The 25,014-nt window shown below is 42.2% G+C and overlaps 1 protein-coding gene across 1 annotated transcript in view; it reads right to left on the bottom strand.

Moving 5' to 3' along the window:
• MICU2 (mitochondrial calcium uptake 2) overlaps positions 1-25,014 on the bottom strand; it is a 108,669-nt gene that overhangs the window by 57,094 nt on the left and 26,561 nt on the right. The window contains exons 2-3 of the mRNA XM_019530190.1: positions 2,747-2,778; positions 2,554-2,629 (exon numbers count right to left, since the gene is read on the bottom strand). Of these exons, the coding sequence (XP_019385735.1) occupies positions 2,554-2,629; positions 2,747-2,778 (108 nt within the window). The remainder of the gene's footprint in view (positions 1-2,553; positions 2,630-2,746; positions 2,779-25,014) is intronic.

Genomic DNA, 25,014 nt, shown 5'->3' with positions numbered 1-25,014 from the left:
AAGGCTGCACTTACTAGTTTCAGAGAAGATATAGCAGCAAGAGAGGCATAAGCTGAAAAAAGCCTGGATGAGATTTGTGGTAGTGTTTCTAGATAACAAGGTCACATCTCAGAGAACCTGTATGACTTGCATATGGCCTGAAAGATATGAAGATCCAGAGAAGAGACGTCATGTGGAAGATGATGCTCTCTTACAGACCTGTACCACAGACAACACAGTAGTGCTTACAGTGAAAAGTGAAGAGAAGAAGTTTGTTTGAAAGATTGTAAGCTCTGCTGTTGCTGTAATGAGCTTAAGCTGATTAAGCGAAACACGGAAAAGGAAAGAAACAGTAAAAAAGTAAAAAATATTTCTAATTGTTTTTCCAAACCTACCTCTGCTTTAAAGGAAAGCTATATTATATTTGATAGTCTCTGTTTGTAACTAATTACACTGAAATCAGCATACACCTGACTAATGAAGCAGATTTTATTTTTCTACATGAATATCTCTCTCAATTTTTTTTGTTTATATTACTTTTATAGAAATGTGACCACTTCAGCTTACATGTAAAATTAATAAAATCTTTTTGTGAATGTTTTAAAATTCAGAGATTACATATAAAATCATTTAAAATTTATGTCTAATAGCTGCAATAGACAAATTAAAAAAAACCAACAAATTTTATTTACATTCAAACAAGAATTAAAAGAATAAAGCTTCACATACTGCAAAGTACTTAATCCTGGGCACAACTGAAAACAAGACCCTTTCTTTTAGGATGGGATAAAAAATTGTATTTTCCCAAGAGTGTTTTCCTCTCCCCTTCTGCCCCCTGCCTCAAAAATAATCTTCACTGATAAGCTGAGAATAGAGGAAATGTTGCTAATAAATAAAATAATCTGAATATTCAATCACAACTATGTACACAAGAATGTGAAAGCTAGTTTTAAAATTGTCCACTAGAAGGCACAATGTCCTAGCTTGATATTCTGCAAACTGAACCAACGATAGTTTTTCTCCAGTGAATATTTCAGGAGTCATTTAACAGAAGAAAAAATCCCAGCTACATATCAAAACAGCTGTGGAGTCTTTATTCACTTGCAAATGTACTATTGTTGTTATTTTTTTTAATTTATAGGGGTATTTTTTAATAAGCTGAATTCAGGGTCAATAAGGAGGCTTGTAGTAGATCAAACTCTAAGTCTACTCGTGTGGGCAAAAGCTGTAGGAACACTTTTCCAGTATGCTGGCAGCTCAAGTGACTCTACAACAACATGTGCACTTCAGCAAAAGCTTCTGCTGGAGTCTTGCAAGAAGTAATTAAAGCTGGAAGATCCATGCAGCATATGTATCAGTGTAATGCCTTACTACCCATTCTTATCACATATGCAACAGCAGGTCAGTTTGCAGGTATTTAGTTCTTTATCTGCCTGTCAGGATTGCATAGTCCCCAGCTCTGCTTCAGCAGGACAAGTTTTACACAAACGCATCCCTTTGCTTGGTTTACTTGAGCCCTAATGTGCTTATCTTACATGGCATTCTTACACATGCAAGCGCCACAGTACTAGGTGCTCTGAAAAGTGCCCAGTGCTGCGATGCTTGCAGTTGTATAAGTGGCAAAATGCACATCAGCACTGAAAAAAATAGTGGCAGAACACTATTGAACTAAAACACACTGGAGGTTCAAAAGTGCACCACTGCCATTTTCTGCACTTTGATGCGCATTTCACCACTCACGCAACTGCACGTCACACAGTGCAGTTTGTCTCAGGTTGTTGCAGAACAGATTCAATTGAGTCTGCTCCTAAGTGGTGGATCTCCGGCACGTCGCAGGACAAAAAAGTATGTGCATAAATGGCCATCGATTTCTAACTTTCTGGATGGGTGGGCTTTAGGCATATTGTTGAGTTTACATGCTAAGGCTTGATGTAGCAAGTGGGAGGCTGTACTGCCTGCCTACACAACCATATCCTGTTGGCTAATTCATGAGACTCCTTTACAGATGGCTTTGGGGAGATGCAGTATCTGCTACTGCAAAAAAAAATGGTAGAGGGAAGAGGATTCAAGAATGAAAGGAGCTGGGATCCTCTGATTTATAATTGAAAAGGACTGGGGAAATAAGGATGCTCTGAATTAGATCATAAGGAGTCACTGATTTCCTATTATAAATGGTACCATCCAAGTGGTCAGAACTTTTATTCCCAGTGTAAATACATGGCTAAACATGGACATAACAAAGAAGATTTTTTTTTTAAACAAAGGTCAATTTGGCCTATGACCTACTCTTCCCAGGTATGGAGATCTGCTTCTTCCAAAGGCCATTATTCCTTCTGAGTATCAAATAGGATTTATCTATTTATTTATAGACATATAAACATTTTGTAGCATCCCACAATAGCCTTTGGTGTCCCTTTATTCTTCTTTCAAAAGCTGGGGGAATACTTTATCAGGGATTTAACTTCTTGGAAGACTGCAATAAGGTAAAGCTTGCAGAAATTTCTTTTAATATATTCAATTTACATTAAATTAGTAAAAAGAAAATGTATTTTTCAGTGCCAAGTGTAGTATTACCTTTATCGCCAAGGTCTCTAAAAAAGGTCGGTCCTGGTTTAGCTTTTGTAACGCATGCCAGTGCAGCATCTACCTCCTTTAAATACAAACACACATACACATACAAAAAACAGTTGTGAAAGAGAAGTCCATTAGGTTTAGTAACAGAAAGAATGCAACTTCTTTTGAAGAACAAAAAGAACATTTTGCTTACCTTTTTTGTCAGTTTCTTGGCTGAAGATTTACCTGCAACAAAAAACAATCATCATTATTGAATAACTGACTTTAAAACTTTGATGAAGTTCTGTAGCATTTTTTCATATTTTTATGGGAAAATGTTAAGTAATGAGAAACAGAATATTTTGTAGTTGGCCGTTTGTTTCCAGTTCCTGCACTGAACAGGGAAGGACTATGTTAAAAAAATTACACGAACAGCCTGTTCAATACTGCAAGCTAGATGAAACCATAAACTGCTTCAGGTATTTATGACTAATTCGTGTGTGTGTGTGTGTGTGTGTGTGTGTGTGTGTGTGTGTGTGTGTGTGTGTGTGTGTGTGTGTGTGCGCGCACTGTGCTACCTGCACCCTGGATCCCAAAATGGAAGCAGCTTAATTAGATGTTTTACATACACAAGTTTGTGTATGCAATTATAATTCACCGTGAAATGCAGAATCAAGCATTCACAAGATAAGAAATGACAGAACTAGAGTTCTTTTAATGTTGCTTTTGATATTATTTCTTCAGCTGATTGGAAAAGGAAAACAACTAAATTCTATCCTATAGAACCAGATTGACCCCTGGCACCTACCTGACTAAAAGTAATGGGTGGCAGTAATAGGTTGTTCTCTTCAGTGGGGACAAGCCACTATAAAGGGATGTTTCATTTTTCCAACATAATAATCAGCTTGACAGTAACAGAACATAAGGACCCTCATGAATGCTTGGTTCAATCTCACATTCTGGATGGAAGTGTTCTAGCAGTTCTGACTCTTCTGTTCTTATTACCCCAGCCCGTCCCATTCTCTGCTCTCTTTCCCCCACAGTTCTGATCTCTCTCCCCTTTGGGCTACTATTGCTCCCGACCCATCGACTCTCCTGTTGCTTTCAATCCTCTGGCTTTTAAGTCCTTTGAATTCAAGTCAATTGCTACTTCTTCTGCCAGCAGAGGAGACTTAGAACAGAGACGTAAGCTTTCCTGGTCTCACAGCCTGGTGCCACAATGGCCGCTTACAACTGGGAGGAGTAACTACCTATCTGCTTGGTCCCTGGAGTCTCTGGATGGAACACTCAGTTGCTCTGAGTGGGCATTACAATGCAGTTGGGACAGGGGCTGTATGGGAGCAGAGCATGCCCATGACAGACAATCTGTTGTCTTTGGAGGATATACCCTGACCAAATATGGGTGGACTTTCTACATGGATGTTAAAAATTATACACCTGACACCAGGGAGATTCCACTGGCAAACTGTAAGTTCCTCTTTCAAAGCCTGAATGCACTAGTTTGTCTCAAACTGACTGCAAGATACATTTTTAAACATGGGCTGAACAATGCCTTTTCCTCTGTCTTTGTTATCTGAGATGGCAGAACCATTTCTGCTGAAACAGTCTGAAAAAACATTCAGCATATGGCAGACATCTGGCAGAGAACACATCAATCCCAATGGCTGAAGTTTGGCAAATTTAAAAGCTACTGGAGCCCCAGTCTCCAGTCATAATGGAAAGTTCATGGTGACTTTAACTACAGGCACTGCTGTCAACACCACCTGTTATTATATATGAATATATGTTTGCATGCATTTTTCAGACAGATATGGAACTGAAAGAGAGCAAAATGAAGTATTTGAAATAAAAGGTGTTAAACACGGCTAAAACACCACCAGAATATTATTACATGAGCTCTGTTTATACTAGCACTGAAGCAGCTATCTTTTGGGCAGAATATGACACATAGGTAGCACAGCATCAGAATGTTCCACAACAGCATGAGGCATGAAGTGAAGAAGCTTCCTGTGTGCGGTAGCAGTAGGAAGAATAATCACATTGTCAGCAGCAGTCTACACCCCTAGCTCTTGTTAGAGTTGACAGGAGCACATCAGACATTTATTAATGAACTAAGTGGTACAGACCTCAATTTTTTCATCTCACCAGAAAGATGCTAAGAAAGGGTGCTCAACCTCTGGCCCATGGGCCAAAAGTGACCTGCAGAGTCTTGGAATCAGGCTTACAGGGCCTCCGTGGGTTGGGAAATTTGGTGGTGGGGGAGCAGTGCCAGTACTACCACCACTCATTACTGCCAAAATTCTAAGCCCCATGGGGTGGGTCGGAGTTGGGCCATGAACTTGCCCCACATCACCAGATTGGAGCCGGGCCATACCTCCTCCGTCGCCAGGCAGCTGGGCCATTTTCCCTCTGCCCAGCCAGGGTGAGGTTGGGCCCTGCCCCCTTCCTCTTGTGGGACTAGGCACACCCTGCTGCAGGGTTGGATTGTGTCCAGGTCAAACCCCTCACCTACATGGGGCCAGGTTGGGGCCATCTCAAGCCCCCTTCTACCGTGCAGCTGGATTGGGGCTGGGCTGCCCTCCTCTCCCTTCTGTGTGGCCAGATTTTACCACCATCCTTCAAAACCATACAGAAACATACGTAATGACAAAGAAGGGAGAGTGCCACCTCTCATGCCAACATCACTGTCTGCAGGATTCAATCTTCCCTTGCATCCAAGTACAGATGTACCCATGCTTACACAGGTGACCTCAATGCAGATAAAGCTTTTATGCTGTTGAGGAATCATATGCTGAAGAATCTTTCATTGTGCCAGGTTATGTTTTAGAAGGATCTATGAAGTCCATAATACAAACATGCCATTAACTGCTGTACTTTTGAAGCTACAGCTATAACAGTTTATGGGTCAATTCTGTGAGGCTCTTTGCTCACCTTGATAATTTGTCCATATAGACCCTGGTATCTTTTGAGTACTCCACTGAGCCAGCTTCAGAATTGTAGGAAATGCTCTAACAATGAGAAAAACCCTAATAAGTGAATATCAGAAAACTAGAAAGGGAAAAAGGGGAACCGCTTGTGGTCCATTTCTTCTGTCTGGCAGTCGCATATCAGCTTGGTTGATAGGACCCATTAACACCATCCTGCATAATGATACTCCAACTCAGCTCTACCCAACTTCCCAGTAAAATGTAAGATGCTGACATGCCGTATGAGTTTTCTTTAAGAGAAAAAGAAAGTAACGGTGAAGGAGGAGGTCTAGGTGTATTTAGCCCAAGGCATAATGGAAAGGAAGGAATGAAGGGAGACAGAGCCTCCAATAGTGGGGGGAAAAATGGAGACCAGTTTCATGGAGAGCACACAGAACTATGGCCATATGGATGAACTTGCACACTAGGGAAGGAGGGATCTCATCAACCAAACTGGGCACATGAACAGAATGACGAGGAAAGAAGAGCGATACCAACTAGGTTGGGTTTGAAAGACTAAGTAACCAAACTGGGAGGAAAGGCTTGATTATCAGATAGGAAAAAAAAACAGAATGAGAAAGAGCAGGAGAGGATGAGGAAAGGGGTTGACAAGCAAATGAAGATATTACTGCTATTTTTAGTGCAGGACCTACTGCAAGTACAGCAGGTAATTTTTTGTTTGTTTGTAAATGGGCCTAAAATTATATTTGTTTCAACTTATTCTAACAAAGATGGCATTGTGATCCTTGAGTAATTCAGTAACTGCTGAGAAGAAATGACATTTTCTTGTTACTATTATTTTTCACATTACAGTATAACTAGTATAAACTATCACAATAAAGGATTTTGCAGTCCATATCATAATTTAAACTGAATACAAGAGTCTTCTCCCAAAACTGTAATTTTAATATTCTCTACTATTTAAAACCAATTATCCTTTGAATACATTAACTATATGGATCATTTGTGAATACTTAATGTAATTCCCATTTTGCACCATAAATTTTAACTATTTTTATTGTAATTTTCATAATATTGACTAAATGCTGATTTAGCCCTTAGTGCTTATCCTTTCCACGTTTCAGTCTCTCACAAGATCAGTGTAAAACTCCAACAAGGAGATCTTTGTTAGTATCATATAATGACTCATCAAATGTATGGTTCCTTGTCTATACTGGTTAGAAAAACAGGGTTAGTGCTTAGCAAAAGCCATGCTTCAACAGTTCACTAGAGAGGCTTTAATAGCTTCTCTATACCATGTGGACAAGGCCTAAGCGCAGGGGTGTGTGACATTACTAAAGAGTCATGATGGATCTCGTGGAAGCTGCTTCGTTCAACAAACAACAAAAGATTTGAGCAGCAAAACAGCGAATCCTGATAAATCCTGAGGGCTTACATCTGATCATATCAGATCCCACTAGTGGCATTCCACCACTGGAAAATACATTTGACACATGGTTCTCAAACTTTTATGCAGTGGATCACCCATGCCTCAGACCTTTCTGTTAAGACAGTGTATTTGAAAAGGTGGTCCCTCTGTTTTCTTATCAACTGAATCTGGGGACCTGCTAAACATTTCATTCCTGATACCTACCAACATGCTTCAGGACCTAACCTTTCATTTAGGAAATGCAGGTAAAAATATATCTACTAAGATCGAAGTCTGCCAAGTAAGAAAGCTTACACATGTAATTTCTTCTTTCTTTCTTACATACATACAAATCAATGGTGTATTAGAAAAAATATTTACAATTACAACAGTCTAAGTTCCATGCCTGAAAGTGAAAATATTATTGTCCTGAGCAAGAGAGAATGGAAACTACTTTTTTCAACTGACCTTCCAAGTCTGCAATCGAATTTTGGCTCAGGAAAATTTTCAAAGTTCCCGACCTATTTCAGAAATTCCATCATCTGATTTTCACTATTCACAGTAGATCCATGAACCAGCAACCAAGTACAGGCACATCTTGTTACAGGCAAAGGACATCTTAACTTTGTAAATGAAGCTATTTTATTGAAATACCCAGCCAACATGCAAGTAAAAAAATTCTTTGCCTTCAGCCAAGAAAATGAAGTTAGTTGACAACCATAACTGAGAAAATACCAACAGCAGCTACTTTTGTTTTAATCTGCCACCGGCATGGATGGTCTTTTGTCACGTAAATTTTTGACAATAGAAATGTTTCCATCACCTATCATCTCCTTATAGCAACATGTAGACTGAACCTGACATCAGTACTGGGATTAGTGTTAGGCCAGTACTGAATTAAACAAGTGCATACTTGCACTCAGTAACACCCATTACTCTAATACAATTAGGAAAGGCTTAGAACTGACAAAATGTGTTTGCAGCAAAAGAATCTTATGAACAAAAATCACTAAGATCAACTATGATAATAAAAATCAAATGTCAAAAAGAGTGAGGAACGTGATTCACTCTCTGACAAAGCAGAACGTTTCAATTTATTCTATTTTTATAGGGAGAATTCCATTCTAACTTATCTCTCACACACACACACACACACACACACACACACACACACACACACACACACAGAGAGAGAGGCTGTGTGAAGCTTTGGCCACTGATTCAATTCGAGGGAGATCTGGCCTTATTCAGCAATTGAATCTCTGAATCCAAATCAAATCAGGAGACCCTTTAATCTCTTCAAATCGAATCACAACTCTCCGAATCGATTTGGAGAGATTTGACAATTCAGACATAGACACAGATTTAAATGTTTTTTCTACATATCTCAAGGAACCAGGCAGCTTGTGAATGCTGAGATGCTGTAGTGGATGGAATGTCCCACAGAAGCGCAGGGGGGTCCCCAGCGTGTTTGGCAGTGGACCCGGAAGTGGACCAGAAGCATTTCCAGTCCACTTCTGGGTCTGCTGGGGAGCGTGCAGGGGACCCCCTGTTCAGTGACTGGTGGCTCTGGGGGGACACCCAGCATCCCCCCAGGGCTGACTGCCAAGCTGCGGGGGGCATAGTCACTCCTGGGCAGACCTGGAAGTGGACTGGAAATACTTCTGGTTCACTTCCGGGTCCACTGCCAAACACGCTGGGGATCCCCGCCGCTCCTGTGGGATGCTCCATCCACCCGACCATCAGAGTGTTCATGTGCCGCGCCTGATACTTCCAGGTATGTAGAAAAAGCATTTAAAGCTTCGGCCATAGACGCATCGCTGATTCTCCAAATCAGCATCACATCTTCAGATTCGGATTTGGCCAAATCAAATCGGGACAGTGATCCAAATCAATCAATTGAATCATTGTTCCTGATTCGGGCTGAATCCAAATCAAATATGCCCTGTTTCGCATACCCCTACTATATATACACATATATAGATACACACACTAGGGGTGTGAGAAATGGGCTGTATTCGATTTGGATTCGGCCTGAATTGGGGACAGTGATTCAATTTGTTGATTTGGATCATTGTCCCAATTCGATTCGACTGAATCCGAATCTGAAGATTCAATGCGGATTCGGAGAATCAGTGATTCGGCCATAGACACAGCTTTATTTTTTCTACGTACCTCAAGGTAGCAGGCATGACTCACGAATGTTGCAACGGTGGGGCAGATGGAGTGTCCCACGGGAATGCAGGGCCCCCCCCCACATACTCAGTGGAGAACCCGGAAGTGGGCGGGAAGTGGGCACCAAGTGTGTGTGGGGACCCCTGCCATGCTCCCCAGCTCGGTGACCAGCCACAAGGGGACCCCAGGTACCCCCCCAGACCCAGGAGGCACCAGTTGCCAAGCTGGGGGCCTGGAGGCCTGGGGGGGGTGTTTCCTGTGTGCTCGCCAGTAGACCTGGAAGTGGACCAGAAGTACTGCTGCCGGGCACACTGGGAATCCCCCTGCACTCCTGTGGGATGCTCTATCAGCCCCAGCATCTCAGTATTCATAAGCCGCCTGGTACCCTGAAGTATGTAGAAAAAAACATTTAAAGCTGTGTCTATGTTTGAATCGTTGAATTTTTTCAAATCTCTCTGAATCGATTCGGAGAGTTGTGATTCGATTCAGAGAGATTAAAGGGTCTCCTGATTTGATTTGGATTCGGAGATTTGTCCACCAAATTGGGCCGAATCTCTGCCAAATCAAATCAGCGACCGAAGCTTTGCACAGCCCTAATATACATACACACATACACATATATAAATATATATATGGTGGCAACCATTGATCCTTCTGGATCATGGTATATGCTTGAAGGCCACCCAGACCTTCAATGCATATGACTGGATAGGAATTTTTTTTTGGAGGAGTGGAGGCCACCAAAAATGCCCAAATGCAATTTAGAAACGTTACTAAGTGGCTGTTAGGATCAGATTAATAATAGATTACCATCACCTTGATTTAGCAAAGTACTATATTTACTCAAGCCAACGATTTTTCTGAATTTAAAATGATCCCCCAATAATTAGATTCTATACATGGAAAATTTTATAAAAGCTATAATTTTCCTCGTACAGAATCTAATTATTGAAGATCATCTTTAATTCATCCCTTCTGGTGTTGCAGTGGGACAGGCAGTGTGAATGCAGGTGGTTCATAGATTTCATAGACATTTGGGCTGGAAGGGACCCTGGAGGATAGAGTCCAGCCCCCTGCCCCAGGGGCAGGAAGTCAGCAGGGATCATAGGATTCCAGCAAGATAAGCATCCAAATGTGGCTTGAAGGCGTTCAAAGTGGGTGCTTGAACTGCCTTCAGCGGCAGTCTATTCCAAAACTTGGGGGCTTGGACAGTGAAGAAGTTCTTTCTTATGTCCAGCCTGAATCGGTCACAGCGGAGTTTGTGACCATTTGATCCTGTCATCCTGTGGGGCACTCTGGCGAATGTTTGTACCCCAAGGCATTGAAGGCTCATGTTCATCTTGTGGTCAATCATGACCCCCAAGTCCCTTTCATCTGTAGTGCTAACCAACGTAGCACTACTGAGCCTATCAGCATGCTGATAGTATTGACATAGCCAGCACGAGGTATGCTAACTAATGCTGAGAGGTGCTTGTGTAAGGTAGAGGGGAGGGGGGAATCCCTGTTTGAGCAGGGAGTGGTGAGGAGGAGGGGAGCAGGAGGAAGCCAAGCAAATGCCCTGTACCTGAAGTCTCTGTAGGAGCTGCAGCCAGGGAGCAGAGGGGTGAGCCTTACTCAGCTGGAGTAGAGAGCAGAGCCCTGCCCAGCACTGCAAAGCATCTGGGATGCTGGGGGACTCTGATTTAACTTAAACCAGGAAGGGCTCTGGGACAGACACTGCATAACCTGGTTTGACTCAAATAAGTCTGATACTACATTCAACCAGATTTCTCAAATCGGTTTTAGCCATTTTCAAACCAGTTTATGTGCACTGAGCATCTGTTCTGTTACAGGTTTAAACCAGTTTCTGATCACTTAAACTTGTTATTGTGTAATGTCTGTCCCTAGCCCATAGGAGCTGTGTGGCCTGCATGCCACTGCTTTGCGGTTAGGCTGGGACTATGCTCAGTGCCCCAGGCTACATCATGCACAGACGCATGGCAGGGGGGGTGGGAGGGAGAAGATGGTGGGATGCAGACATGAAGGGGAGGGCAAAGGGTACATGGTGGGGAGCAGCAGCTGCACCTGTGACTATGCCTTCAACCCTGGGTAGGGACTGGAGCCCAAGCCACATACTTGATTCCAAGACAAACCCTCCAATGTTAAATGAGAGGGGGAAAAACCTCATTTTAGAACCAAGTAAATATAGTAACTTATGGAAGTTTTCTTAGGATGCCACCTCTGGCAATATTTCAAATAAAGACATGGTAGTACCTAGAGAATAAAGCAGTCTTGTTATTTTTGCTCAATATCCACTTTCTAGTTGTTGCCACCCGCTGCTATTTTGCTCAAGTCTGGTAAATTCAAATCACATCAGCTGTAATCTGGTGTTGCTTTAGTTTTTATTTATTTTTTAAATGAGAGATTAGAACTAAAGTGACAGTTCAATTAACAAAGACTGATTTTGCAAAATAAGTCTTGCAGTTGGATCCTTATCTGAGAAGAATCCCACTGAAGCAGGGTCTTGCAGAGGCACAAAGACCTAGCTGAAGTTTAAGTTTGGTTAAACTAAGTGTGAATCTTGTGGGGAAGTTATTGGGAGGTATGATGGAGCATCTGAGGTGTTTGAGGTGTTTGTTCAAGAGGTCCACAGTTTGGGGGTTGACTGTGGACACCCCCACCACAAACTGCTTCTACCTATCCAAACAGCAATACTCTATGTCAACTGCTTGCTCGTATTTCTCATAAGGAGCTTGCAACTATTCACCTGGGACTTGGATAACATTGCTTTTTATTAACATTTGTTCTATACCTAGATTCATTATGCCAGCTAATTGAGCTCTATCTTGGCCACTGAATACACACATGGACCTATACTTATAGAAGTAGCTAGAACTGCAGATTCCTAAATTTCTGAGTGCACTACTTCAGACGCTTTGAAGGGCACTGATTTTCACAAACAGGGCTTTTAACATAGAATTTTTTTCACCACAAACTATTTTGAGGAATCACCAATCTCTTAGGAGATGTTTTTGGGAAACTTTGCCAGAGAAGCAGGTAAAGATCGGGCCCCCACCCTTGTGTACATGCCATGGGGGTTTAATTCAGTTTAATTCTCCCTAAATTGAAGTGGTGTTTTTAAAAACCCACCATTTCATTTTAGGGAGAACTAAACCAAATTAAACCCCTGTGGTGTGTACAACCAGCCAAAGGCACAAATTAAAAGTTAAGAAGCTTGGGTTCAATTACCAGGAAGCCTACAAATTTCTTAACAGATCACTTAATGTCTCTGCCTTTGTTTTTCTTATTTTCTTTGTTTAAATTCTTTGGGCCAAGCACTTTCTCTTACTGTTTGTACTGTTCTGGCATAACAGAGACCAAGTCATTAATTGTGACTTAAGGCTCATTAATAATAATAAAAAAATAATTTAAAGACAACTCAGATCAGCTACTGTTATGTTCTCCTTATGAAACACTATTTAGTGGCAGGCTAAAAACATTTTGAAAACAAAGATTGTTTTGAAGACTCTAAGCAACAGATAAGATTTCTGTGAAAAATCCTCAAAAGCTGATATTTGATCAATAAATGAGAGCACGGTTAAACAATCTGGTAAGAACCAACTTAAGCTAGAAATGACTTACTGACCCTAAGAACTGCTAAATATAAAAGCAATTGATAAAAACCATCCTAATCACTTGAATTAGCAGCTCCAAATGAAAAACAAGCATGGAATGTCCTATTCCATAGGACAGAATTTCAGAAATTTCTGATGTGATGATTTATAGAAAAAACTTCCAAACTTCAGAGATGTACATGAATGTCATTCTTTCTTCAGAGCAATGGTTCCTCTAAAGAAGTGACTAGAGCTTATACAGATTCCTGGGCTGAGGCCAAAGTTAGCAAATCTTTACTTCAGAAGAGTGTGTTGCATCACATCTCAGTAATGCAAGAAGATTTCCTTGTGAGTGAGGCAGCCTGGGGTAGTCAGGGCAGGAAGCTGAAGGAGAGAGAAAACATCAAAGGATGATTCTGACTCAATTTTCAGGGCAAGGCAATTTTCTTCAGTTTTTAAAGAGATGGTGGTATGAACCAGCCTTGAAATGAGTATTTCAGAAATGTTCACTGACTGTAACTAATTAGACTACCTAGGTATTTTCAGGTGTCTCTTCATAGTAATGCCTAAGCCAGGGATCAGCAACCTTTTAGGAGCAACAGGCCAAATTAACGGAGCTTGAACAGAAGCCAGACTGCTGCTTCCAACCTGATTCCTGTTGTTGCTGCTTTCCCCATTGCCAGTTTTCCTGACACCAAATTCCTGCTGATGTCCTTGCTTTGCGGGCTGGAAAAGGCCACTTGGTGGGCTGGGTCAGGTCTGTCAGCTGTAGGTTCCAACCATCGGCCTGAGAACATGTTCAACATAAGCATTACCAAGAAACTCGCTATACTTTTCTGCCTGTAAAGATACATTTGATTATAATTGTGTGGAAAAACTAACTTCAAGATATGGCCTTTGCATTTAAGTCCAAAGGGTGCCAAGTCAGTGGCAGAATTCTTTTCTTTTCATTCTTACTTCAGCTCCCCTGAAGCTCCAGCACTCAAGATCTTTGATTCTGCTCCATCGCTGCTTAGTGGAGTTGCACGGAGTTGCCATACCGCATGGATGTGCACAGGCATGGGAGGATAGACAAAGCCAAAGAAAGCATGCAACAAAAATAGGAGAAAATATAAAAGATAGTGTAGCCCGGGTGTACACAGGTTTGTACTCTCCTCTCCAATTGAGACAATTATTGGCAGGGCAGTGTGCTGTGGAGAGACACAGCAGCCCAGAGGCTGTCCCCATCCCCTATAGAGTCAGGTCCAGTCAATCAATTACTTAACTATATACACATTTATTATTACAACAAAACCATTAAAGGGTAAGGACATAGAGTATATATACATACAAATTTCCAAAACAATAAACCCTATACTCTCTTTCCATATATATACACATACATATATATGCGCGTGCACACACACACATATATATGCACGTGCACACACACACAAACACTATTAAAAAATACAAGTAAACCACAGAACAACCCAGAACAAAGGAGACTGATGGGGCAATATTATAACTCTATAACTATACAAACTATTACTTCAACTTATTCACATAAACTATGAGGCACAGCCTACAAATATAACAAGAAATCCTGAGACTGCTTGGGTGCCCTCCGGGGCAGGGGCCCCACTCCCAAGGTACCACTACAGTAAAGGAGGTAGGGGGAAAGAAAAGAAGAGGGAGACTCCAAAGACTCCTAAGCCCCTCATATCACCCATGAGCGGCCTATGTGGTGCCCCTTCACAACCCTGGGGGTCCCCCCCCATGGGGATCCTCTTTCCAGAGTAACATGCTACTCCACAGTCCCAGTGGGTTGCCTCCCATTCTCCAGGTCGAGCTCTGTTCCTGCTAGGTTTTCCTGCTGCCTGACTCTGCTGCCACTGGCCCATCTTAGGGCCACAAGCACCACTGTGTGTAGCAGGTGCTTTGCCTTGTGCTAGGGATTGGAGGCCCGGGCAGCCTCCATTTGCTCCCAGACCCTGTGTGATGTCATCTGCACTGAGCTGCTGCCCCACGCCAGCAGCTATAGACCCAAGCTACCTCAAGTGACTCTCAGGGTCTCTCACCCTCCATGCAGCACCTGCTGCATTGAGCTCCTGGGCTCGTGCAGAGGTTGGGGGCTTGTGCCACCCAAGTGGCACCGAAGATCCTGCTCCGTGCACCGGGCTGTGCACTGTGTCTCTGGCCACATGCCAAAGGTTGCAGATCCAAGCCATCTCACGCAGCTCCCAGGGTTCGGACTCCATGAGTCATGGAGAGCCTAACCACTGAAGCCATCTGCAGCTCTCCGCCGATGGAAGTCTTCAAGGAGTCTTCCGACTACTGCTTTGCCCCGCTGACCAGCTCTCCTCAGCTGTTCTCTCTTCTCCATCCCTGACAAATCTCCCTTGTGCTGGGCACGCAGCTCCTTTTCTACTCTCCAGGGCTCTTCCCCTGAAGTCTTCTAGACCTCACAGTATTGCAGTCTCCAACCAGGTCCAGGGATGCTCCTCTCCCCTCTCCCCACCCCCCGGAAAGGGGCGTGACTTCCCTTCTCTTGCTGCCTCATTGGTGGATGGGCTCCACCAATCAAAACAGCAGAATCTCAAGCCTGGGACTCAACCCAAACTCTGGAAGGTAAGCCTGCTACAATAGTACAAAAGTAACAATAATGATTATGTCATTAAAGCAGTGGGGTTAGCAGACTTTGCTGGAGCAGGCCATGGAGCACCAAGCTGCCTGTACTCACTCTTGCTGCAGGTTCCTAACCCCTCTGCAGAGAAGGAAATGTAGAAATGGTGCAGCCATAGGTCTCTCAAGAGAAGGGAATGTTGTGGACCAGATGGGCAGCATGGTGTAGCTCCATGCCACCAATCCCTTGTACCAGACTGGACCTTTGCAGGCCATAATCCCTACATTGAAGAGCTTAACTGTGCACAGCATCTATTACTGCCACATACTAGCAAACAGAGAAAACAATACCAAGGCTTAATGAAACAAAAACATTAGGGACTCTAATGCTCTTAGTGGGTGGATTACACGTGGCAAAGTTAGATCAAGTTTTGAAAGGGGAAAACCCAGCAATGGATACGAAAGATACCCAGATAGAATGAAAAAGTATGTAGAAAAGCACACTGATATCAGTGACACTCTGGTTGTCCTTTCAAAAAAAAGTGTGAAAAAAGCAAGAGTCTTGAGGGCATTGCAATTCTTCTTATTGCATTGTAGAGAAGACAGGGACTTGTTTGAAAGCTTGAAACTCACTCTACAAACCACATCACTATCTCAGAAATTGCTTTGGCTCAGAAAGTTGACTAGATAGTAAAAGATGTTCACAACTGTCCTTACCCAAATTGAAACTTGTTATATAGATATTTGAAACTGTAAGTCTTATTCATATGACCCATCACTGTTATTTTATGTTTGCAACTAACAAAATGTTAAAAATGCCTGTACAGTTGAAGAGACTTCTAATTATTATGAGATGGATTCTTTCACTGGCTAATGGCACTTCTGTGCTCATGAAGATGAGTGGCCGTTAATTTGTTCCTTTTCACGTGAACTTAGCACTGATATAAAGATACTCAGATATCCCTGGAGTATGAAGATGAAAAGGTGTGTATCAGAGTAGAGCGGAGGAGGGAATCAAGGCCTAAATCTGTTGTGGGCAACAGAAAACAATGGGCACATCTATACGTTCATTAATATGCTTTATGTACTGCACATTTAGGGCTCCTATAGACATGTGTGGAGCCTGCTCCAGCACACTGGATATCCAGCATGTCAGAGAGGACTTGATTAACTGAGTCTGCTGGCGCATGAAAACTGATGTGCTCTTGGAGCCTTCCACGTCATGTGTATCAGCATCCCCGTGCTGAAAAAAATGCGGCACGGCACTCTGAAATAAAACACATTTGATGCGATTTAGTTCAAAACGTCCTGGTGCCATTTTTTTAGCATGGGGATGTGCAAGGACGCTGATGCACATGATGTGCAGGCACTTTTAATTAGCATGGCTCACTAATTCAAGTGCCTGGTGCTGCATCCTGAACCACATTTAAAAATGCCCTTAGTCTAGTACTTCCTTTATAAAATATTAAATAAATGCACAGTACCTAGAATTACTGTGCAGTAGCACCAGCGATGGTTATTTAGTGATGCTTACTGTGCATCAGCTTCATAACACTGCACAGTAGGTTATTAGCATGGTTTGTGCTGTGATGCATTACTGAGCAGTGTTATTAGGCTAATGCACAGTAGGCATCTCATGTAGACGCACCCAATGTTTCCTAATGGGCTTTTATCTTCTTTCTTGTTTGCTTTGATCTTATTTATTCTCTAAATAGAAACTACAAATCATATCAAACTGAAATTGGCTCAGGTTACACCCAAAAAGTAGTGGTTCATGGCAGTGAGTCATTATGGCACTCCATAACCAGTGGTGTCCCCCAAGACTCTGTCCTTGGACCAGTTCTCTTCAACATCATTGATAAAGATGTGGACACTGGTGTCAGAAGCGCACTGGCTAAGTTCACCAATGACACTAAACTTTGGGGCACAGCATCCACACCTGAGGACAGGCTAGTGATTCAGGCTGACTTGGATAAGCTTAGTAAGTGGGAGGACACAAACCTGATGATGTTCAATACTTATAAATGCAAGGTACTCCATATTGGGAAAAAACCCTGTGATATACTTATAGGCTTGGCAGCGCTACGCTTGCTAGCACCACGGCTGAAAGAGACTTGGGGGTCATGATTGACCACAAGATGAATACAAGCCACCAATGCGATGTTGCAGCTGCTAAAGCAAACAAAATCCTGGCTTGCATCTATAGATGCTTCTCAAGTAAATCTCAGGATGTCATCCTCCTGCTGTACTCGGCCTTGGTGAGGCTGCAGCTGGAGTACTGCATCCAGTTCTGGGCTCCACAATTCAAGAACCATGTTGAGAAGCTTGAGAGTCCAGAGGACAGCCACGCACATGATTGAAGGCCAAGAGAAAAAGCCCCATGAAGAAAGGCTGAGAGTCATGGCATGGGACTCTTCAGCCTGGAAAAGCACAGGCTCAGGGGGCACCTGCTAACTACCTGTAAGTATACAAGGGGTGTTCATCAGGATCTGGGAGAACATCTGTTCACCAGAGCGCCCCAAGGAAAAACAAGGACAAACGGTCGTAAACTCCTCCAAGACTGTTTTAGGCTGGATATAAGAAAAAATTTCTTTACTGTCTGAGCCCCCAAGACCTGGATTAGACTCCCTCTAGAGGTCGTGCAGGCACCTACTCTGGATTTATTCAAGAAACGCTTTGATGCTTATCTTGCTGGGGTCTTTTGACCCTAGCTGATTTTCTGGTCCTGGGGCAGGGGGCTGGACTTGATGATCTTTGAGGTCCCTTCCAGCCCTAACGTCTATGAATCTATGAGCTAAATTATGTGAAGCAAGTATATGCTTTAATTGTTGTTCTGTTATGTAAAGAGTATTTTGGCATAGAAGAACTCCAGGCTAGAAAATGCCACCATCTAATACGACCATCTATTTTCAAAAGAATTATGCATTTGCTCTTCTATGTATATGCATTTTTATTACATACTTAATAAAAACAGTTTTGGGTATCATTACCTTGAGATAATCAAGTTGTAAAGATTTTTTTAAAAATTTTATCCTGATAGTTGCACACAGTTTATGTTGATGTTGCTCATTACTAACTGAAAACATTTCAGCTGACAACTTTAATGACCTAATGTAATTTTGACATGAAAATACGAGACAAACATCTCATGAAAAATTTCAAGTTATTCACGGGATCAGTATGAAAAATGTAGTGCTTTCCTCATAATACTATTCAGATGTAGATCATATATTGTGCTTGTGTCCAAGCAGTAAATAGCAGATGTATTAGTCCATCAAGCCAAATGAAATTATTTCAGAGGATAAGGAACCAGGAGCACTGACATTTCACATAAATTGAGTGGAGTCTCAGGAGTCCTGTAAACATAAAAGCTATTTGGATCCTGTTCACCTAGTCGCCTATGCATTATTTTTCCTTTCACTTTATTGCATATCAAAATTATCTACAGTTTCTTTAATGTTTTCTTTTTTGTTAAAATAATATTTTTTAAAGTTTAATTAATTTTATTACAGCAGCATGAAGTGAAACTTTTTTTTACAAATATCAGAGAATAATTTACATTCTAGAGGTAAAAATTTGTTGGAAAGTACAGGGGAATTCTGCTGGAAGAATCAATTTGAGAATCTCCCACCCATCTTTAGATCATGCATCTCAGTAATCCGCAGTCAGACCTTTGAAACAGATAGGCCTGGGTCCAGCTTCATGTTCTGGAAATCTCATAAGCAAGATAACTGATTTCTGTCCTTCCTTAATTTATAAAGGTCATGGAAAACTTTGCTCCCTCTTTCATGCTGTTCATTTTTTCTCTGCCCATCAAGTGCAAGCAATTTATTTACTTTCTTCTTTATAACACTGCCTTAAATCCTTCCCTGCCAAAACATCACCCACCACTACCCCATCCTATTGTTACCATCTTTTTCCACTGATAACAACTCTGGCAACAAAAGTAAGTAATAAAAAGAAATAAGTATGTTTATTTAGGGAGAAAAGTGTTCCTTGTCTACAGTACTGAAATATTATCAGAATGAGCAACAGCATAAATGCAGTTTTCTACAGAGTTGAATTTAAACTTTGGCTGCTGACAAATATTCAGTTCAAGGAATGATGGGATCTGAGTCACAATCCCAACATTCACATCTCCTGCTATGTTAACATCCTCATAACTTCCTTAAGAGATCTCTATTACCTTTTCCACCTTCAGATTCCTCATCATGCTTTATTGGAGATTCCCTTCAGGAGTTGATTTGCAGCACTTAAAATGGTGGTCCAGATCAGTGGTTCTCAACCTTTGGTACTTTACGTACTCCCTGAAGATTGATGCGGCAAAAGCAAAACCAGAAGTCCCACTGTGGCACTTCCAGTTTTGCCGCTGCGAGCTGAGTCTCACTTTTCCCACCATGGCCTGGGGCAAAGCAGCCTGCGTGGGGCCTCCCCCCCGGTACACTGATGCTGGGGAGTGAAAGCCCTGGCTCGCTGGACACAGCGGGAGGGGCAGCAGCCGGAACTTCCATCCTGAGCAGGCAAAAACCAAAACGCAGCACCTGCATACCCCCTGCTGGTGTCTCGCGTACCCCCAGGGGTATGTGTACCATGGGTTGAGAAACACTAATCCAGATCATCAAGGCCTAAATTCCACTCTTTAGTTTTCTAATTAGATGAGACAACTGCAAGAGTTTCTAAGTTTAAGACAACTCAGACTGTTTCTTGACATGGAGGATGAATGTCTCTTGAGATTAAAGCAAAAAGAAATTTAAAGTAGCACTTTATCTCCTCAGCTCCAAAATCTTTTTTTAGCATATACCTTGGCAAAAGCAAAACATAGAGGCCAACCTAAAAAGAACAAAAAGAACTAAAAAATCTAAGTTCTCCTTTCTTTAGAGAGGGCTGTTCCTATCCAGAGAAGGGAATACTACATGTTTTCCGTGAATTTTTAGCCTCTGAAAAGGAAATCCTGAACAGGCATTTCTGAGCTTGACTTTGACTTTATGATAAAAAAAGTGATTAATACTTTAGAATTTGGAGCTTGCTAAGTTCCAGAGAAAATATTTTATTATGTGAGCCAAAAAAGTAGAAAGCTTTTTCAGTAGTTGAGACAGTGGAAGAAACAATTTGATAATGAAAGATTGAACAGGTAGGTCCTGTCATGAAAGTAGCATCCGCAAAGCACAAGCATGTGTTAGATCCCAGTTCCCAATAATGATTCCTCTTATTTAACCATGAGCAGCCTATGATATTTGGATCCATTTTCCAGGACTGCCTTAGCAGTGATATCCATATTTTTATTTTTCCTCCTACCGTAATAACCTCCTGCATCAAATGCAACTTTTCTTTCTTCAGAATAACTTTTACTCTGTATATGGAAATGTTATCTGTGGAGCACCAGCCAGGGTATTGGCTCTCATTTCCCGCTTCCCCCTTGTATGTAAAGATCAATACAAGATGCTTGCAAATTTGAAACACTCAGTCTTATGTCTTTCAAACATCTTAAAGACTACAAAGAGAGGAACGGTACCTAGACCAGGAACCCAGGGGCTAAATCTTTAGGGGCTGTATACAGCCCATGGACTGCCAGTTGGACAGCTCTGATTTAAGTTACTGCACAAAGTCAGCAAACAATTAAAAATGAATGTAAACACCACTCATAATAGATTAATTAGTTATATGAGAAAACCTGAATTAACATAGAAGTTACATGTCACATTTGCCTATTAGTGATAACTTGGTATAATCCTTGGCTTTCAACTCTCAACTTCTAACATTTCCCCATTTCTGTAAACATACTTACTAGCTTTGCCACATTTCTTTTATTTATCACCAAATCAACTTTTCTAAGTAGCAGCAGAAAAGAATTTATACAATTCTTTCAAGTGTCATTGTTTAAAATTTTCTGAATGTCAGTCAAGCCAAATAGTCTTGTTAAATTTTACTCTGCTGTATTATGATAATGAATAAGAAACAACAGAGTTAATATCAAGTCCTTTTTGCGTAGACTTTGGGAGAGACCTCTGAGCTGGTCATTTCCAAAGTTATCTTGGCAAAAATAAGTGAAATATTAAATTAATATTAATATTTTAAAAAGAAAGATTGGATACTGTAGAAACTGGTTGTCTTACATTTGCTTATCTGCACAGCCCAGGCAAATACAGCCCTTTCATGCTTTCATTCTGTATCACTTATTTTAACTTTAGCCATATCAGCTAACTCAAAGCATTTCATAATATAGCTTTTATAAATAAAATGTTCATGTGCAGTATAAAATTAATCTGTACATTTGAAACAATGAGCTTCTCAAAACCAATCAATTCAGAAATAACATCTCTTTCTTTGAAAGGTCAAAGAGTTCCCCCTTCAACACATACTTAAGGTGTGATTAACCTGTTAATCATGCTTTAAGTTGTGACCCAGCTACAAGTTCAACCAATCAATGCCTTGATAAAAAAGCAACACACTACACAGTTATTCCACAGAAAACATGTAATAACTTTGTAGCTTGTTCTAATCAAGTCATTAGTTGAAAGTGTGGCCAAGTGCTCCCTTGTGGCTGGTGTTTCATGTGACCCTGTGTGGGTAATCAAGGAACAGCTCCTTACTTAATAAAAACAGTGTCTTAATTTTAGCGGTTTCTTACAGAACTGTTATAGGGCCTGCTGTTCTCCTGCAGTCCCTCCAACACTCTTCCTCTTTCCGTCTCCGCCCCCAGACTCCTCCTTCCTCCTTTCTGCCGCTGCTCGTTTTGCCTCTGAGATCCATACATATTGTTACATCTTTCCTTTCAACAGTTCAAAATAGATAATTAACTTATTCCCCTGGTTGGGCCAGAGGTTGCTAGCACATACCCCACTGTGGAGACTGAGCCTTTACTGCTTGTCTGTTGTGTTCTTTAGGGCTCATTTTCATCCAGGTGTGCTGGTCGTTGTACCAGCCTCCCACTTTTTGTTTGGTTGATTTTCCTGGGTGCTACACTTGCTCCTGTTCTGTCCATATCATTGTTTTGTGGGCTGGACTCTGCTTGTGTATCTCTTTTGTGGAGTCCATGGCGTCTTTCTCCCCTATCTGGTGCTCACTGATGATTGACCAGTTGTCAAAGTTGTCTTGGTCCTGATCCTGGAATCTTTTTCTCACTTGTATTTCTGCTCTGCCAGCACTCTGCAGCTGCTTCCAGTTATGTCTCAGTCACTGTCCACTACCTGTGACAACTTCGTAGGAACTATGTCCCACTGCACCCTCAACAGTGGCCTTTTGCCATTCTGTCACATGTGGACTTACTGGTTGTACCCAGACCTCTTCTCCTCTGCACAGTGGCTCCTTTGTTATACTGTGATACCTGCTGAGACTGTTGCTTTTTTAGCTGCTTCCATGTACTGTCGCTCCTTCCCCACCAGGGTTGTAGCAAACAGTCTCTCATGAGGAATAATGTCTTAGTCTGGCCCATTAATCTTTGGGCTGGGCTATTGTCCATTCCTTGGGAAGGTGCATTGTGATGGTCCCAAAGAGCCAGGTAGGGATCCCCTGCAGTCTTATTTGCCTTCAACAAGAGTCTCTTGGCTGTCTTTACCACTGATTCAGCCTTCCCATTGCTTCGTGGGTTCCCAGGGGATGATGTCTTGTGCTGGAATTCTCATCTAGTGCAGAACTGTTTGAATTCTCTTGTGGTGTATTGTGGGCCATTGTCTGATAACAGCGTCAGGTATCCCATGGTGCACAAAATGAACCTTCAGCTTGGTAAGGTTATCCACCTCCCCAAAATGGGAATAGTAGACTATGGTGACTATATAGTTTCTGTCATTACCACTGAACAAGTCAGTCCCTACTTTTTCCTAGGGCCGAGAGGGGATGTCATGAGGGTTCAATGTCTCTTTTTGCTGTTTGTCACTGTATTCCTTGCACACCTCACACTGTTCTATGTATGTTCTCAAGTGGGCATTCATGCCTGGCCAGTAGATGCACTCCTGTGCTCTCCTCAGGCATGACTCTATTCCCATGTGTGAAGCATGGAGTCAGTTCACGATGTCTCGCCACAGAGCTACTGGGATCACTACTTTGTCTCCCTTGAACCGAATTCCATCCTGTGTACATAGTTCATCTCTCCATTGGTAATATGCAGCAACTTCTGGTGGTACTTGTGCTTTGTGCTGTGGCCAACCCCCTAGGACAGCTTAACTGCTTGTAGCACACCATCCTGTTCTGTACTCTGTTGTACTGCTTTGAGACTGCTTTTGGAGATGGGTAAGTCTTGTACCATATTAATGGACTCTATCTCCTGTTCTGCAGATCCATCTGTGCTGCACTATGGAAGGTATGCTCTACTTAGGGGTAGTACTTTATACTCACGTCATACGCCTGGAGTCTCAGCAGCATGAGTTGAAATCTTTTAGGAGCACTCAGCAAGGGTTTTTTCATTATGATCTCTAACGGTTTGCGATCTGATTGCATATCTCTCTGTCAAAAGGTGAACTGATGGAACCATTCTAGTCCAAACAATACCGCTAGTAACTCCTTTTCTATCTGTGCACATCTCCTTTTGGTTTCAGTCATTGCTCTACTAGCAAAAGTTATGGGCTGCTCGTTCTGCATCAGTACTGCTCCCAGATCTTCTGACACATTACACTGTAGTACTAGTTGCTCAGCTGTGTTGCAGTACTTCAGTGTTGGGGCCTCGCTGATGAGTTTTTTAAATCTTTTGAATGCCTCCTCTAGGGTATGTGCCCATTCCCAGGCTGCATCGCTGTGTGTTAGCAACCTGAGTGGCTCACAAGTGTTAGATAAGTGTGCACAAAATTTGGACAGATAGTTAACATCTCAATAAAGTGCTGGACTCCTTTGACATCCTGTGGCCTGGGTATTTCCATAATGGCTCACCTTCTCTGGGGCTGGCCGTAGTCCTTTTAAAGCTAGATGTCCAGTGTAGGGTACTTCCATTCTTCTCAGCTGTATTTTGTCGGCATTCAGTTCAATGTTCCTCTCCCAGTATCTGTTAAGGAGTTGCTGCAGTTTGGTGTCATGGTCATGGATCACCTCTTCCTTATCATCCCCTTCTCCTACGAAAAGAATATTATCAGGTAAAATCTTGATACCTGGAAGACCTTCCAGCTCCTGGTTCAGTTTCTGCTGGAAAACTTCCGGAGCTGGACTGCTTCCCATGGGCATCCTTAACCAGCGATATCTGCCAAAAGGTGTACTAAAGGTTATCAGCTGGCTGGAAGATTAGTCTAGCTCCACATGCCAAAATCGATTCTTGACATCGCAAACTGTGAACACTTTTGCCCTAGACAGGTCAGGGAGTAAGTACATCCTCAATCGTTGGCAGTGGGTAGTGGCTTCTTTTGAGTGCTCCGTTAAGTGCTTTCAGATCAATGCAGATTCTGTTTGCCTGACGGCTTCCTTGCCACTACTAGGCTGCTGATCCAGTCGGTGCTTTTTTCAACTGGTGTGATGATGCCTTTTTTCTGCAGGTTTATCAGTTCTTTCTTCAAAGGCTCCAGCAGGGCTAGCAGAACTCTGTGTTTTGGTAGTTGTACTGGTTTCACCTGTGGATCTATTTCTAACTTCAGTTTGCCTTCAAAGAGTCCAGTGCCATGGAATAGTTTCATAGTTTCTAGGGTCGGAAGGGACCTGAGCAGATCATCTAGTCTCACCCCCCGCCATGGCAGGAAATAATACTGGGGTCAAACGACCCCAGCAAGATGTTCATCTAACCTCCTCTTAAAAACCCCCAGGGTAGGAGCCAGCACCACTTCTCCTGGAAGTTGGTTCCAGATCCTAGCCACCCTGACCG

This window comes from Crocodylus porosus, unplaced genomic scaffold (genome assembly GCF_001723895.1).
Source record: "Crocodylus porosus isolate Cpor-Errol unplaced genomic scaffold, CroPor_comp1, whole genome shotgun sequence".
NCBI classification, from domain to species: domain Eukaryota; kingdom Metazoa; phylum Chordata; order Crocodylia; family Crocodylidae; genus Crocodylus; species Crocodylus porosus.
Note: the sequence above shows the minus strand (reverse complement) of the source record. Positions and strands in the feature narration are given on the sequence as shown.